Below are 17,591 nucleotides of genomic sequence, written 5' to 3' on the forward strand. Positions count from 1 at the left end.
AAGCATCCTGGTTTAAGTTCTGCGGCGAGTTCTAACCTAAGTAATCAGCAATAGAGCTTTGAGCTATTTTATATACATAAAAAAGAAGAGTCATGAATCATACGTAAGCAGCTTGCGGTAAGCTAAGAACCTAAGAGTGGAATATACAGTGTGCTATGTCTAAAAATGCTACATGTTACATAAGTTGAGCCTATGCACGTTTAAAATGAAAATCAAATACCAAAACTAGAAAAAGTGCCCTTCTGGGCACAGGTCTCCACCAGGAGGATAGGACTGTGTGAGATGTTTGGCAAAATGTTTAGGAGTAATATAAATAAGTAATATGTTTGCCTTTGATGGCAATTGGATGATTTGAGGCATTTTGTTCCAAAAATGTGTTTTGCAAAAATCAAGCTGTTGGTGGCGCTATAACAGGCCAATGTGAAAAGGGTGGTATATATTCCTCAGCCTAGTAAGAAAATGTGTGAAAGATTTGACGTAAATTGCATGCTGCGTTCATGATTTGAGGCTTTTGTTCAAAACGGGGCAATCTTGCAAACTGTGAAAGCCAATTATAGCCAATTAGGATGGAATATGAAATATCGGACAGATCCGACTTGAGCACATGACCATAGAGATACTGTGGAACGATTTTTGAGATTTTTGGACAGAATCTGGAGGAGTAATATCCAAAAATGTGTTTTACAAAAGTCGGCCTCCTGGTGGCGCTATAAAAGGCAGATGCGGAAAATGCAGGTCAAAGGTTTGTCCTTGGCCTCTAGGGAGTGTGCATGCAACGTTTCACGCAGATCGGTGCAGTTTTAGGTAAACAATGTGAAAAGCTGCCTCATGGTGGCGCTATAACAGGCCGTTCTGGAAAATGTGGGGCAGAGGTTCATCGTTGGCATCCAGGGAGTGTGTGTGCAAAGTTTCGCATCGACCGGGTTAACGGTGCCGGAGATTAGCTGGTAACGGACGGACGGAAGGAAGGACGGACGGACGGACGGACACACACACACACACGGACGGAGTGCAAAACATACTCTCTCCCCATGCCTTCGGCCTGGTGGAGACAATAAGGAATGTGAAATAAAATTAGTAGGTTACTGTCTGTCTGGGGCATAGAGTCTGGGGCCCCAAACATACTACACTCCGTTCCAGTAGGTGGCAATATGCACCTTTGCGATTGGCAAAGCAGGGGGAGTAAGATGGTGTGTCCTGCCAAAAAAAACACTGGCTGTGTGAGCTTCTTGTAGACAAAATGTTAAGCATGTAATGGGGCGGGCAAATGAAAGAAGCAATTAAGGAAGTAGAAGAGTGGTCATATAACTGGGAGGGTTTAAGTTGTCAGTCTGTGTCTGTACCCGCATGTCATTGCGCTTGGGACGGTCCGACGCGCTAAAAAGCTCCGGAGATAATTTCGAGAGGCCCTCGTTCACAAACTAGTAAACAAGACGGTAAACAAAACTTAACAATAGTGCAATGTGTTGTACTTAGCAGCCGTGCTAATAGTAGCTGTAAGGTTCTCTAGTGCTACTAGCTAGCTGTGCTGTTATGCTACCATGATGTAGCACACCGTGCTAGTCCAGTTAGATTATAATATTTAAAGCTGGTTACCCCACAAGTTGTGGAATTGGAGTTTGGTTATGTTCTCTAACTTCTGTTATGTTTGTGACTGGCTGGCTACTCGTGCCTGGTCCAGTCCTCGTGCCTGGTCCAGTCCTTTTGCTAAAGGCCTAATAACAATTTGCAACTCGTTGGCTGATAAAATCCATAGTTTCAATATTTTACATGACCAAAAGTAGCCGCAATTTGCAACGCTAGATTTTTTTATAATGGGATGAATCTAGAGTTGCAATACCCTCCATTGACTCCCCACTCATCCAATTTGGTTTGCGATCTGCTTGTCTTAAACGACGTTAAACTCACCAACATTGCAGCTGTAGTCCAAGCTTGAATTATCCTCTTTCAATCTGCCGAGCTTGTTTTTCATAAAAATCCACCGTAGAGATGTTATGAGCTACTTTCTGTCAAGAAATTCTGTGCAGATGATTATTTTTCTAAGTGCTGGAGTTTGGAAGCACTCGTCTTATGTCACTGAATGGCCCTGCGTACCACCTGTTTCGAATTTGCACATAATGCAGGAGGCAGCAGCGCGACCCGTTAACAAAAGCGAGTGCTTCCAAACTGCAACAGTTAGAAAAAGAATCACATGCAGAGCATGTCTTGACAGAAAGTAGCTCATAACATCTCTACGTTGGATTTCTTATGAAAAACAAACTCGGCAGATTGAAAGAGGATAATTCAAGCTTGGACTACAGCTGCAATGTTGCTGAGTTTAACGTCGTTTAAGACAAGCAGATCGCAAACCAAATTGGATGAGTGGGGAGTCAATGGAGGGTATTGCAACTCTAGATTCATCCCATTATAAAAAAAAGTGTTTGCACTAGCTTACTTAACTCCCAACTTGAGTGCCCATGTCACGTTTTCGGCTAAATGCCTAAATTGTAAGTAAGTTAATGCCATTTAATTCAGCCGTGCACATGTAAATTGCTCTGGATAAGTATCTGCTAAATTGTATGTGATTGTTAATGAACACACTCCATTTTCTTTCTTTTGCAGCATCATGAAGCTGAATCCATTGGTTTCATCCTCGCGGCGCAAGAACCGCAAGAGGCACTTCAATGCCCCCTCACACATCCGTAGGAAGATTATGTCCTCCCCCCTCTCCAAGGAGCTCCGTCAGAAGTACAACGTGAGGTCCATGCCCATCCGCAAAGATGACGAGGTCCAGGTGAGGATGTTTTGGATTGTTGAGACATTGATTCATGGAGCAGGAATATGTAGATATGTTTTGTTGTCATAGTTGCTTAACCACTGTCAACCTGGTGTCTGTATTTTGGGCATGGCATAGGGTTGTTTGTTTTTATTTCCACTGGCAGATTTGTCTGGCTTCCAGGCTACTTTAGATCGGCTCTGTTTTGGCAAGTGACAGACAGGTGTACTGCAGTGTGCTGTAAATGAGGCTTAAGTTAACCCTTTTATTCTTTCTGTGTGTGCATCCAAAGGTGGTCCGTGGACACTACAAAGGCCAGCAGATTGGCAAAGTCGTACAGGTCTACAGGAAGAAATATGTCATCTACATCGAGCGCGTTCAGAGGGAAAAGGCCAATGGAACTACAGTCCAAGTCGGCATCCACTCCAGCAAGGTGAGGTGTCTCTGACTCAGGGCCGGATTAACACCTCTGAGGGGCCTCTTTATGTGGGGCCTCTTTATGTCCTTATATTGGCCTATTTCCGGTCGCCTTTCCCTCCCCCAGAGTGACAGCCAATCTAGTGCATTGTTGCTGCTTTACACACAATTGCACTTTTCAGCTGCCCTTCTCACCAACAATAAAACACTAATCTTTTTAGACACCATTTATTTCATTTGGATTAGCAGGGACATTTTCTGTGGAGCTAAAAAAATAAATCTTTTTTTTCCCCTTTTTTTTTTTTTTTTTGAGGGGCCCCTGGTGCCCAAGGGCCCGTGCCCAAAGTGCCCATATGGTAGATCCGGCCCTGCTCTGACTAGACAGTAAATCACTTGAACATTTCACAATGCAAAATTGGTTATTCTATTAAATTATGTATTGTAATATAATTGAGATTAACTTTCTATTACACATTTCCATTTTGCATCCATATTGCTTTCATGTCTTAATACAAAATAAGCTTAGGCAAATTACAGTAAGTATGACCATGGTTGATTTGCGGAGTCGTTTTGTGCAGTGCTGGTGCCTCTGCCTGGCATCGTTCACTTCCTGTTGAGTTAAAAGATTCTACCATATTGCTCATCTTCAAATTACAAAATGGGTTGTATGCTCTCCATATCGGTAGACTTCACAAGCCCAAAAGTATGATTCAGTTTTACAAAACTATCAGTAAAACGGCAAGTGAATTATGGTTTATCAGCTTTGTTCTATTGTGAAGCTGCAATACTTTGCTTTTAACTACAGCCGTCAGCGTAACTGCCAGCATTCTGATATGTGCTGTATGCTTACAGATTTCTTGCTTTCTCTAGTAGATAAGTCTTTGGTTGTATTCCACATGTGGAACATTATTGTAAGTTGTTTGAATGTTCAAATTGGATGGCAAGTACAGCACATCATAGAATGCCTACTACATAATGTTGGAAAACCCTAGCCGCAATTTTAAATAATGGGATGAATCTAGTGTTGCAATACCCTCCATGACTCCCTACTCATCCATTTTGCGTTTGCGATCTGCTTGTATTAAACGACGTTAAACTCACCAACATTGCAGCTCTAGGCCAAGCTTGAATTATCCTCTTTCAATCTGCCGAGCTTTTGTTTCATAAAAATCAACCGTAGACATGTTATGGGCTGTTTGCGGATGATATATGCAGTAGAGGGGAAAGGAGTGTACCATGTATTAGATCGGGGGGACCCCGGTCAACTAAGTATGTAGGCTAGTAGAAGTACATAGACAAATTTGGGAAAATCTGTACCCCACTAAGTGGAAATATGTTGGCTGCATTTGTTCTATATTGTCTAATGAATAAATATATAATGCTTGACCAGGCCCAGGGATGGTTTTAGGTCATCACGTGTCCCACAGTCTGTAGTGGATCCCCACATTCACAGTGGGCTGTGTCTCAGTGTCTGAGACCTCACTTTTGCTTTGCTGCACCGAAACGTCCCACACCTGTCCTCGGGCAGTTGATGGTTGTCCACTCCTCGTGGGGGAGGTGCGGCTAGCCAAGAAAATCTGGATCTTGTGACTTGTGGTGAAACCTAGATGGTTCTGCTGCCTCCACTGGTTCCTCCATCTTGCCTTCACACAGGAAGCCTTGAATTAGACAAACTGGTTTTGTGCGGAACCGTTTTTGGGCCTGTGTGGTGACTTGAGGCGGGTGCTCTGTGGTGTCTCTGTGACGACCTTGTGGGTGAGGAGGTGGGGTTCTCATCTGTGCCTGGGTGTAATTTATTATTCTCTAAGTGCATTTGTGTTTTACACTGTTCATTGTGTGTGTGTTGTGCAACTTGATACTTTTTTATTCTATTGAGGACAATGCTTGCTCTCAAATGTTGTAAAATGTATTGAAATGCGCTGTTTTATGTACAGTTGCAGAGTTTTGCCAGAATGAGAACCCAGTATTTGGAAGTGTCCAATGATTTATCTTAGAATAATTGAAATGGCCCCATCTTGCTCTCACTGTTGCTCCTTCATGAAACATTTATTTTCCCCAGCATCTGGGGCATGAATATGCGAGACTAGAATGGTAATATAGGTAGGAGTGCAGCAAAATCAACAAAGCTGATCTATCATAGTTGTGAGCTTGCTCGCTATTTTTACAAAACACCATTGTACAAATGTTTTTCATGTAGATTTGTTCATAAAATATCTATTCTACTTTTCAGGTGGTCATCACCAGGCTAAAAATGGACAAGGACCGCAAGAGGATCCTGGAGCGCAAGGCTAAGTCCCGCGCTGATGGAAAGGAGAAGGGCAAATACAAGGAGGAGACCATTGAAAAGATGCAGGAGTAAAACAAATCTTTTGCTATTCAATAAATATTGTATAAATGGAATTAAATTGTCTGTGTTGTATTTTCATCAGAAGTACACTGAAAGCAGCTTATATTATTACAGCTGTTCAAAAATGTTAGACACAATTTGCTATATATATGCGCATTGCACACTATAGAGAGGCTGGTATAGTGTAAGGAAAAAGCTTTGGCATGGTGCTGGGCACGGGTCGGAAATTTTAATTAGATTAATTTAAGATTCTTGCTCTTGTATTGCTATTGGAGGCACTGGGGAGGCACTCGGGGGGACACTGGGGATGCACTGGGGGGGACACTGCATGGGGTGACACTGTGGAGACACTGGGGAGACACTGCATGGGGAGGCACTGGGGGGACACTGCATGGGGATGCACTGGGGGGTCTCGATAATATTTTTCACAATATTTTTATCGATATATAATGTTTTAATTTTATCGTATTTAATTAGGCTACATTGCAAAAGTAGCATTACTTCATGTAAAATGACCTATTTTTGTGCAACAACTATAAACATGCTTTCTTGTTTAGAACCTAGGTCGAGTTAACAAACTTAACATGTAAAAAAAGCTTTCTTTGATGGCATCTTAGGATAGATGTAGACCTATTTGACAGTGCAGAAACATAATTGCCTTCCTTGATGTATTAATGAGCATCAACGACCATCACCTGGGTACAGACACATGCAGCTCCCCTCGGCAGGCCTGCAGTATTGTTTTTATATTATTTTGTATTTTATTTATGTTAGATTATTTTATATATTTCTCATACTTTATTTTAGTTCTACAGTTCAAAAGTTCCACCCTGTCATGCCTACGATCCACCCTGTCATTTCGTTGTCAGCCCTGTCATTTGTGTGTTTTCTTGAAAATAAACAATTATTTTCACAAGTTAGCTTTGCTTTTTGTATGATTCCTTTATAAACCAATGAGGGCTAAATAGTATTGATTGACATTTTGACAAATTTGTTTTTCTAGATTTTATTTTATTTATTAAGTGCCACTCTCATTTTATAGAGAAACAAATGTTTAACATTTCATTATTATTTAAATGCTTTTCCTATTAACTCAAATATATTATTGAGAAAGGGACACAATAGCTTTCTGAAAATGTACATTTTATAATCACAATGTAATTACAATGTACTTAGTCTGCTTCGAATTTGTCCCTGACAGGGTGGACATATTTTACTGTTTGCATGTACATTGTCTGCTTGCAGTTAATTCATAAAAAGTGTGGGAGCTTGACCAACATGCATTTCTAACAGTACAACATCCATTTAATACAATGAGTATAAAGTTAAATGGAAAATATCAACTTTTTTAAAAAAAAGGGAAAAAATCCCAAATGTACCTTATGGTGATATTGACTATGTCTAAAAAGGCTACATGTTACATAAGTTGAGCCTATGCACGTTTAAAATGAAAATCAAATACCAAAATAAGGAATGTGAAATGTAATTAGTAGGTTACTGTCTGTCTGGGGTCTGGGGCCCCAAACATACTACACTCCGTTCCAGTAGGTGGCAATATGCACCTTTGCGATTGGCAAAGCAGGGGAAGTAAGATGGTGTGTCCTGCCAAAAAAAAAACATTGGCTGTGTGAGCTTCTTGTAAACACAGTAAACGGAGACTACTAGCAGCGTTAAGAAGATAGTGATACAAGTTCCAGCGTTTCCATTTGTGGATCAAGGTAAACAAAATCACGGCGTGTTCGAGTTGAACATTACATTATTTACATAGCTGTATATACATTAAACAAACCAAAGAAAAGCCATGGTACGGTAACATTAGCCTCTATGGCTAATTACGCAGATAATCTTACTCGGTCTCAACGTGGTGGTGATAGAGAATGAATAATGTATTGGTGTTTAGCTCTATTTTAGCCCTAGAATGGCTGAGATGTTATTACGTACATATATGTGAATGAATGAATTTCAAATACTATTTGGAATTTAGTAGACCTATGGCTATGTAACATCACAGCCATTCTAGGGCTATCTTAGCTCTGGTCCTTGATGCTATGGACCAGACAGAGCTAGCTAGCGCTAGCTGATTGAAAATTGTATTAACAGTTTGTAGAATGGGTACAGTTCAACGAAAATACAGGTCAATACAAAATCTGCTAAGAGTATAATGCATATTTATATAAATAGGCTTCAAATGTAGTATTTGTTCGGTGGTGTTGCTTACCGACCACTGTTCTACAAGATTGCCTCTCAATGTTATTTTGCAAATTACTTACTGTCGGCAAACGGCTCGGTTTGATTGATTGATTGAAATATTCAGTTTGCAGAATTACAGTACATTTCAAGCACAAACTCAATACAAAGGCTGTTAACTGTGAGTGGACGACCCAATTAAGCATTACACTTGTTTACAAGAGGGTCCACCATGTTCAATTCATCAAAACATTTAGCCCCGCTCGGGACCCCCTAGCCCGTCTCCGGACCCCCCGGGTTGAGCTCCTTTGGACCCCTACCACGTAGGGTCCGGTATCACCGGCTTCAAGCGACATGGGATGCAATCTGATTTACCCTGACTTAGCCCTGTGCTGCGGTGTGGGTGTCACGCTGACATATTCCAAACGAAGCATATGAACGCTATAGGAGACAACGAACCATCTGACCCCCCCCGCGAACGGCTCAGAAGCCGTTAAGTATTTTTAATGTTTGTACGACCGTTTTGGCAGCTCTGAAATTCTCTCTTCGGTCCCTCCTTGTTGACATCTCGGTTGGCTAGCTGCGCCTACGAGGCGCGTAGGGAGGCGCTGCTAGCCAACCGAGATGCTGGAGGCGGTACAATGGGATGTCAACAAGAGAGAATTTCAGAGCTGCCAAAACGGTCGTACAAACATTAAAAATGTTTGTACCCCCCCCCCCGTTCGCGGGGGGGGGGTCAGATGGTTCGTTGTCTCCTATAGCGTTCATATGCTTCGTTTGGAATATGTCAGCGTGACACCCACACCGCAGCACAGGGCTAAGTCAGGGTAAATCAGATTGCATCCCATGTCGCTTGAAGCCGGTGATACCGGACCCTACGTGGTAGGGGTCCAAAGGAGCTCAACCCGGGGGGTCCGGAGACGGGCTAGGGACCCCCCAGTTGAGCTCTTTTCATCGTCCACCCGGAGGGTCCCGTCCCACCGGCGTCATGCTACATGCTAATTATAAAACGCAGACAGATTCCTGTCGCATACCCCTTTGCTGCGCTGCGCTGCGCTGTGTGTTTAATAGTTCCAAAAGAAGCATATAGGAGACAACGGAAACATCAATGTAACTTTCCTTTGGCGCAGAAGCCGTTAAGTATTTTTAATCTTTGGCAGCTCTGAAATTCTCTCTTCCTTCCTTCCTTGACTTCCTTATTGTCATCCCATTGTACCGCCTCCAGCGCCGGAACTGGCTATCTGCGACAGAGCAGATCAGAGGCAGGAACGTAGGGACTGACGCGCAGATAGGATGTCAATAAGGAAGTCAATGTAGCATGACGTTAATAAATATTTCAATCAATCAACTGTCGCAGGTTCCAGTCGTCATGGATTCGGAGGAAGCGATTCAGGGCCCCTCCGATGGCACGCCCCTGAATGATGAACCTAAAAAGATGACCAGAGAGGACTGGAGGAAGAAGAAGGAACTCGAGGAACAGAGAAAACTTGGAAATGCTCCAGCTGAGGTGGACGAGGAGGGAAAGTAAGTGTTATTGTAGCAGAGTGGCTCAGAGCCTCTGCCTGGTGGCCTCAAAAGTCTAAAATCTCCCCTGGTCCAGAGGGATATCCCTTTGGTCTAGTGGTTAAGATGTTGGACTTTCACGCGGGAGGCCCGAGTTCGAATCCCGGGCGTTACATTTGTGCCGTGACCTGGATCGGGTTTCCCCGTGGGAGGAGGTCAAAAGGGAGGTGAGTGTAGCAGAGTGGCTCAGAGCCTCTGCCTGGTAGCCTCAAACGTCTAATATCTCCCCTGGTCCAGACGGATATCCCTTTGGTCTAGTGGTTAAGATGTTGGACTTATGACTCTGAGACTCATGACTGTTACACTATGACTCTGAGACTTGTCCCTGCTTCTTAGTAGTGGTGTAAAGTAAGTACATTTAGTCAAGTACTGTACATAAGATACAATTTTGATGTACCTATACTTTACTAAAGTATTTCCAATATTCATCTCAGAGACATATTGTACTTTATACTCACTACAATTATTTGTAGACTTAGTTACTACTAGTTACTTTGAAGATTTTGATATAATTACAAAACACTTTATACTGTACTGTACATTTCTGGCATTTGGAAATAGCCGATCTGCAAGCTCACAATGCATTGCATTGTGAGCTGTACAAAGCGATGTACAAAGCGGACAGACCACATTAACTGCTGCAGTTTATAATAATACAAGCAATACAATCACGCTTTGCCATACGTGACGATACGTCATCAGTTTGGTATCACCTTGCGATGCGTTGCCTGCTTGTACAGTAGCCATGGGTACAATGATGAGCATTGCATAACCGGGTGGTGCATACCAGTGGCACATCCAGGAATTACATTTTGGGCAGGCAAGATGTGTTAATTGTCGTCTCCTCGTGCACAATCGTAGCACTAAAGGTTTTCAAAGAGATATACCTGCCAGACGAGTAGTATACAAAGGCTGAAAGGCATGCATTTACATTCCATGGGTGATTGAGGGTCACGCTCTACCGCAACGGCCAATCAGCTGTCCATTAATAGTTCTCAGGTCTTGTTTTTGTCCTCTTCTTTTCTCATTGTATGGATTTTGGCCAGGCCAGAAATGGATTTCTGGCCTGGACGCCTGCCCTCGCCTTATTGTAGATACGCCTCTGGTGCATACATTCCCTTGCATCGTTCCTAGTCTCGCGTGGCCAGACTGGTGCCTGTTGCCTCCCACAATTTTCTAATTGGAAATTGTGGAATAGTTGTCTACGCGATACTAACTACATTGTTCCCGAGAATCCCGACTTGCGTGTTCGGTGTTCCCCAGTAATCATATTGACCCACCCAAAAATCATGGATATTTGACCGCATTTCTAGTCTTAAGTGCTCTGCTGCAATGTTACTGAAAACATGTTTCCTGTTCTATTTTCCAGGGATATTAACCCTCACATTCCACAGTATATCAGTTCAGTGCCGTGGTATATCGACCCTTCCAAGCGTCCCACCCTAAAGCATCAAAGGCCACAAGAAGAACTCCATGAACAGTACTCCACCATTGGAGAGTGGTACAAGAGAGGGGTGCAGGAGGTAACTTTGCACACAGTGACTCAGCTAAATAATCCAGTGGTGTATTAGAATAGCATTTGAACTTGAGTTCTTGCCTTTCAACAGAAACCAGTCAGCACAAAATTCCGGAAGGGTTCGTGTGAAAACTGTGGTGCAATGACTCATAAGAAGAAAGACTGTTTAGAGGTAAAATGTTGAAACAATTAAAACAACTTTTATCGCAGTAGAATTTAACTTAATTGAACTATATCAAATCGTGGAAAAAATGTCACCACCAATTTCTGCATTTGTCTCCATCAGAGGCCCAGAAAAGTCGGAGCAAAGTACACGGGTACAGGAATGGCTCCAGACGAGCACTCTCAGCTCATATTAGACTTGGACTATGATGGGAAGAGGGATCGTTGGAACGGATACGACCCTGAAGACCACGAGCGCATTGTGGAAGAGTATGCCAAAGTAGATCTGGTAAGCAAAGGAACTTCCCAGGGTTCGTCTCACCAATCCTTCTAGTTACATCACAAACCCTAGTGTCTCTATTCTGGGGCAAACATTCAGTGAAAATATTAATAAGGATAAGGATCTTCATCTACTCTCAAATTAGCCATCGCGAGATGGCTAATTCTAATGGGTCAGATATAGGCATGCACATTAAATGAATCATTTTGATCCATGATTATTAATGTTAAATGATTAATCAATAGTCATTCAAGTATATTGGGAAGGTGACTGTTTTTTTGTTTTTTTTATATAAAGAAATGGGGGGGAGTGGGGTTGCGACAAATATATTACTATCAATTATATAGTAGCAGAGATTATGTTCAATAGTAATGAGCGGGTGGCTCTTTACTTGTAACTCAGTGTATTCATGGAATCAAATCCATTTGGTTGCCTGCATTTTCTATTATAAATATTCATATTCAAGGTCGACAATTTGTGCTTTTATTTTAAGAATTCCCACTTTGAATTTGAAACTGCACTATAAATGTCCAGAGTTACCAAAAGATTTCCCTCATAAAATGGGGTCGTGGTTTAGAAAATTGAGAACCCTGATATAGTGCTGCCCAATTAATCGAAAAAAGATTGCAAGCTAGATTCACCTATGAGATCTTATTTCTAAATTTGAGCAAGAATCGTTCAGCACTAGTTGGCTGTCCAATTCCTTTCAGTTACTCTTATGTTTCTGATACAAGAGAGAGACTTTGAGAGGTTTAAGTCAAGCACTTTAGCCACAGTAGTTGGCTCCAGGTGCAACATTTTGAATGTTCAGCAACTACAGACTAAAGACGATAAATATTTTCATGGAAAAAATTAGAATCGTGTGAGAATCGTGATCTCGATTCTTGTGGAGGAAAATCAAGATTCACATTTGAGCAAGAATCGTGCAGCACTACCCTGATATAGTTTAACCCATCAATATACAGTTCCATCTAGTGGACAATTTGAATCATTGCGTTTATGATTGCAACATGAATGTAGGTGACCTGAAACCAAATGTATTGTTTATATTGAGCGTAGCACTTGATCATTGTAAGAAGAATAATTGATCATCTTTTTATCATATACACTACATCCCTAGTTGAATGCCTTTTCCAGATTTGGTACATGACTGACATTTTGTTTCTCGTTTCAGGCCAAACGGACATTGAAGGCCCAGAAGTTGCAGGATGAGTTGGCTTCAGGGAAACTGGAACAAGTAAGTCTTCACTCTAGAATGTCTCTTATTAATAAAAATCAGACCTGTCTGAAGTGAGTGGTGCCACAGCACCCTAAACATACATACTTAGGTACACGCAATGGACGGGGACAGACATGGCTGGTTATAGGAGTGGTTGCACCACTCAAAAATATTTTATTATTCTATGACCTGTGGATGTGGCCAATGGATTTTGATTTATTTCTCATCCTTCCTGTGCAGGAACGGGAACACGACAGTGAGGATGAGGATGAAGATAAATATGCTGATGACGTCGACATGCCCGGTCAGAACTTTGATTCCAAGAGACGAATCACAGTCAGAAATCTGCGTATCAGAGAAGACATTGCTAAGGTAAGAAAGCTATAGTTTCTGTTATAGTTGTATGTAGTCTTATCAAACAAATGGTAAAAATACTAACCAATTTAGGCCCATTATAGCAGAAGAGGAAAATCTGGACACTTTAAGTTTGTTATAATTATTTTAGTCTCTATATTCACTGGTGCAGGCATTCAGCCTGGAGATACAGTATATTAAACAAGCTTATGTATGCATGTTTGACCAATTGTACCTACAGTAGGCCTACAGTATAATGCATTCAAGCTGAAGGAACAGTCTTGTTAATTTAGAGATGCCCACTAGTCCTAAAGTCAACCTGTGGTGTCTTTTGTCTTCTAGTACCTGAGGAACCTGGATCCCAATTCTGCCTATTATGATCCCAAGACAAGAGCTATGAGGGAGAACCCTTATTCTAATACTGGCATGGCAGATGATGAGTAAGTTACTGTTACAAACATCATAAATCGACACCTTTTCAAAGAAATTGTATTCATTTTTATCCTAACCTTTTACATTTGAAAGGGTGGGGTTTGCTGGAGACAACTTTGTGCGCTACTCTGGGGACACGATTACCATGGCTCAGACACAATGTAAGTACTCCGCAAGATAACCGTCACCTCTCTCCTTCACATGTTGCTTTAGCTGTTTTCCAGATGTTCCTAATAGTTTTTTTCTTTCTCCAGATGATATTTGTTAAATCATTGTCAGGGTTATTCACCGCTTGTTTTGTAATAATATAATATTGATAATATGTGTGTTTGAGTCTGGATAGAACATCACACAAGTTCTGTTCAGACCAAAATGATTCAGTCATGGCATGTCGGTTGATCACATTAATTTCCCCGACCATAATGGTTGCCTCTCTTCCTCCTGTGTGTTAGTGTTTGCCTGGGAGGCGTATGAGAAAGGGTCTGAGGTGCATCTGCAAGCTGACCCCACCAAGCTGGAGCTGCTGCACCAGTCCTTTAAAGTTAAAAAGGAGGATTTCAAAGAAAAACAGAAGGAGACCATCTTGGAAAGGGTACACCTTACTTCAGTTATAGTCACACAAGCAATAATGAATGAATGACTTGATTAATCAATCACAAAAGCAATTTCATATCCAGAGACTCACAGCCAGGTCCATTGTGCAATTGTCCCCTTTCATTTCACCATCAGTTGTTTGAATGACGTAGGTGTGTAACCTAATCGGTGATATACACTACGGTTAATCCCTCTCCCAAGGTCCTGTTTGGTACTTTTAAGTTCCATGTACCAAAAGCCAACAAGATCAGAATGATCTGGTACCACTGCAATCCTGTGGTGCTGATATGATGTTTGTGTGTTGACCAGTACGGAGGTGAGGAGCATTTGGACGCTCCTCCTCGTGAGCTGCTGTTGGCCCAGACAGAGGACTACGTGGAGTACTCTCGACACGGCGCCGTGCTGAAAGGACAGGAGAAGGCCGTTGCTCGCTCCAAGTACGAGGAGGATGTCGTCGTCAACAACCACATGGTACACAGTTTCTTCACTGCAGTGTGGTTTGATAACATTTATTTCTGCTCATTTGTACGCATGCTCTCTGTAGTACGGCATGTGCACTGTGCAGTATCTGCTGCTGGTGTTTGAAGTCATTGCCTGTGTTTCATTACACAACAGTTATTTCCAGTCAAGAGCGATTCCATGCCTGCTCATATTCAGCATAACTGTGCCGGATGTTTTTACTGTAAAATATCACTAGCTAGTAAGTTAACATTGGCCACACTAGACCTTACGTGCCCGTCGCAGTCGGCTACCGGCCTACTTGGAAACGATGCAACTTGGGAACCTAATGATATACGTTGTCATAGCACCCGTTTTAACTGTCAGCTGGTGTTATCTGTGGCCAGAAATGTGCTTGTATTGATTGATTGAATACTTTATTAACAGTTTGCTAAAAGTACAGAGTTACAGTTAAACGATAATGCTGAAAGGATAACACAAAAAGCCCCGAGGGCTTGTTTCCATTATGGTCCAATGTATTCGATTCATCAAGACTTATAAAGACATACAAATAATACTATAAGAAACCATCAATACTACGAGCAGTAAAAGTATATTTACAAAAAACATTGGGGGGGAGGGGTCATTTATTTTAGCAAGCTGGAAGACATGTCTAGGTCCAGTCCCAAGACAGGTGCTCTTTTATGGCAGTTTTTAAGGAGTAGAGGGAATCTCATACTTGGCAGTGAAGTTATTCTTTGCTTTAATTGCTTCTGCAGTTCATTTGGGGTTCTTTCTGGAGGGATGGCTGTTGGGGATACAAGTGCTGCCACTCAATGGTCAAACTGAGTTACTGCACAGGAGAGGCGGGGATCAGAACGGCGGTGAGTTGATTTACATAACTTGAAACAAGATATTCTGGTCCATTTAATATATATATGATTACTTAATAGTTAATCATTAATAATCTGTCTATAGAGCACCTCCGCTTGTGTTCCATTTGAGGAGGGAATGGAGGAACCACAGGAGGAAGAACAGCCAAAGACTCTGCTGGAGGTAAGAGACACCTGGAGATGATCATCCACATCTCCTTTGACATCTGGTCTAGTCAGATGAAATGGGATGAGATGTCTGGTCTGGTCTGGTCAGATGAAATGAGATGAGACATCTCGTCTGGACAGATAAGATCTTATTAGACATCTGGTCTGGTGGTCAGATGAGATCATCATCTAGTCAGAGGAGATCAGATTACCTGGCAGCTGCAACAGGAGTAGAAAAATAGGTTAATACTGGAGACAGAGACATCCAAAAATACTCTACTGGGGTTTGATTTCAAAGTAGAGCAACTGCGGAAGTCATGAAAAGCTGGGATACATACAATATGTAATTTCTGTGTTTTCATCCTCTAAGGCAGTCGTCCAGCTTTGAATAAACATTTCCTGATGTCATCAATATAACAGTCAAATGTTTTCTGATCACTAGATGCATCTAGAGAAGATGAAAGACAAGAAGAAGAAGAAAAAGAGCAAGAAGAACAAGAAGAAACGCAACTCAGACAGCAGTGACTCTGAGGATGAAGAGAAGAAGAAGGAAAAGCTGAAGAAGGTGTGTGTGTGTGTGTGTGTGTGTGTGTGTGTGTGTGTGTGTGTGTGTGTGTGTGTGTGTGTGTGTGTGTGTGTGTGTGTGTGTGTGTGTGTGTGTGTGTGTGTGTGTGTGTGTGTGTGTGTGTGTGTGTGTGTGTGTGTGTGTGTGTGTGTGTGTGTGTGTGTGTGTGTAAATATTCAATGCATATCTACCAACTTTTTATGTTCTCCCAAAATGTTGAAAGTTATAAATACAATTTGTATGAATACGTGTGGTATAAACTTCTTTCTCCATTTGTAACTCCATGCACTCCCAACATTGTATGAACATTGTTGCAGTGGATGTGATTTTCCTGATTTGGCTGTCACTGCATTATTAAGCTGACAGTGTGCAAGTTTGACAAATGACAGCCATATCTAAATGGCAAACACACATTACATCCCTCTTCCTTTTTATTTAGAAATCCTTGTAGAATGAATAGGGGACACAGGCTGAGGTGGTGACAATAAAATCTGTTGGCGGCAGTTATACCGGTTCAGCACGTTAAACTTTAATCAGTCCTGCTGCCAATGAAACAATATTTACTACCCTCAAATTAGCGGCCCCCGTTTTTCATCTGTTTATTTACTGGAATAAATGTGAATAACATGGATTAAACGGAAAGCAATGGAGACATCATAAAGTTCTGCTATTGGGGAATTACTTTACATTAACAGTGTCGAAGGATACAATAGCAATGTTTTCTGTAATCCGTCATATTGGCAAACGCTTAAGATGTTTGTCTCATTCTCTCTGTCTCCCAGGCCCTCAGTGCAGAGGACAAGAGGATAAAGGAGGTGGAGGCCCTCATGCAGTTGGATGAGAGGAAGAGACCCTACAGCAGCCTTCACGAGGTGAAGGAACCCACCGAGGAGGAGCTGGAGGCGTTCAGAATGAAACGCTGCCGGGAAGACGACCCCATGGCCGCCTTCCTGATGCAGTGACCTGGCCTTCTGCATCCACTTCCTGTATTCTTTTCCTTCATCTGCTTTTAGAGCTGTTGATTATCAGATGATGATTTCCTTCCCACCGCACCCAGTTGAACTCAATCTGTCAGTAGGATTCTGACCGGTGGTTTTGCCCCGACTTTTAAATAACAGCTTGTTTTGTAGCTGGCATGACATCACATATACTTTTGTATGAAAAGTGAGCTGCATGTTTTTGTGTTTATACCTAACTAGGTATGAAAATGTTAACTGTAAATATTGAATACCATTTATTTCCATTAAAAAGCAGACTCAAGACCAGCATCCATCTCTTCTATATCCAAACCAGCATCCAAACTACTCTATAGCAGGGGTTCCCAACCACCGGTACACAAGAAGGTGGTCAGGAATTCAGTTTCCTGGCCGGGAATCTATAACCTTCCAGCGGAGAGAAGTTGACTCTGTCACACTTGCATGATACCAATGCCAAGGGTTTGTCTGTGATGTTATGTCACTGTGGTTTACTTCTGTATTACATAACCATGACATCACTGTTACATCCTTGGTATCTTTATCGTAGTTTCATGTGTGTTCATGATCAGAATGATGTGTCACAAGTTAACAAGCTGTCCTATTCTCCGATCATGTGACGGTGGCTGGAACAATTGTTGGAATTTGAATACGGGTATTGACTAGGTAATCCTGGGGTTTGTGGTTGCCTATATAATATGGCCCGGGCCGGCCTAGTAGTCCGGGCACCTAGGCTGGTAATCCTAGC

The 17,591-nt window shown here is 42.0% G+C and overlaps 2 protein-coding genes across 2 annotated transcripts; both read left to right on the forward strand.

Annotated features, from left to right (window-relative positions):
• Positions 1–1,276: 1,276 nt before the first annotated feature.
• LOC306939532 (large ribosomal subunit protein uL24-like) lies at positions 1,277–5,577 on the forward strand. The gene is made up of 4 exons (XM_079524123.1): positions 1,277–1,436; positions 2,602–2,773; positions 3,048–3,188; positions 5,403–5,577. Exons 2-4 carry the CDS (start codon positions 2,606–2,608, stop codon positions 5,529–5,531), a joined length of 438 nt encoding a protein of 145 aa, XP_079380249.1. The 5' UTR covers positions 1,277–1,436; positions 2,602–2,605; the 3' UTR covers positions 5,532–5,577.
• Positions 5,578–7,061: 1,484 nt separating this feature from the next.
• Positions 7,062–17,134, forward strand: slu7 (SLU7 homolog, splicing factor). The gene is made up of 15 exons (XM_079503533.1): positions 7,062–7,237; positions 9,064–9,230; positions 10,639–10,792; positions 10,877–10,957; positions 11,072–11,236; positions 12,402–12,464; positions 12,687–12,818; positions 13,143–13,240; positions 13,326–13,393; positions 13,685–13,824; positions 14,136–14,297; positions 15,044–15,148; positions 15,243–15,320; positions 15,747–15,869; positions 16,652–17,134. Exons 2-15 carry the CDS (start codon positions 9,076–9,078, stop codon positions 16,829–16,831), a joined length of 1,704 nt encoding a protein of 567 aa, XP_079359659.1. The 5' UTR covers positions 7,062–7,237; positions 9,064–9,075; the 3' UTR covers positions 16,832–17,134.
• The last annotated feature ends 457 nt before the right edge of the window (positions 17,135–17,591 follow it).

The sequence above is a fragment of the Electrona antarctica genome (assembly GCF_951216825.1).
Source record: "Electrona antarctica genome assembly, chromosome: 1".
NCBI classification, from domain to species: domain Eukaryota; kingdom Metazoa; phylum Chordata; class Actinopteri; order Myctophiformes; family Myctophidae; genus Electrona; species Electrona antarctica.

What these genes read in the sequence shown, in the direction of transcription:
- LOC306939532 (XM_079524123.1), top strand. Translation starts at nt 2,606, where the DNA reads ATGAAGCTGAATCCATTGGTTTCATCCTCGCGGCGCAAGAACCGCAAG. An exon ending in GCAAAGATGACGAGGTCCAG is followed by an intron (nt 2,774 to 3,047) that starts GTGAGGATGTTT and finishes GTGCATCCAAAG; the next exon opens with GTGGTCCGTGGACACTACAA. An exon ending in TCGGCATCCACTCCAGCAAG is followed by an intron (nt 3,189 to 5,402) that starts GTGAGGTGTCTC and finishes TCTACTTTTCAG; the next exon opens with GTGGTCATCACCAGGCTAAA.
- slu7 (XM_079503533.1), top strand. Translation starts at nt 9,076, where the DNA reads ATGGATTCGGAGGAAGCGATTCAGGGCCCCTCCGATGGCACGCCCCTG. An exon ending in AGTATGCCAAAGTAGATCTG is followed by an intron (nt 11,237 to 12,401) that starts GTAAGCAAAGGA and finishes TTCTCGTTTCAG; the next exon opens with GCCAAACGGACATTGAAGGC. An exon ending in AGGCGGGGATCAGAACGGCG is followed by an intron (nt 15,149 to 15,242) that starts GTGAGTTGATTT and finishes ATCTGTCTATAG; the next exon opens with AGCACCTCCGCTTGTGTTCC.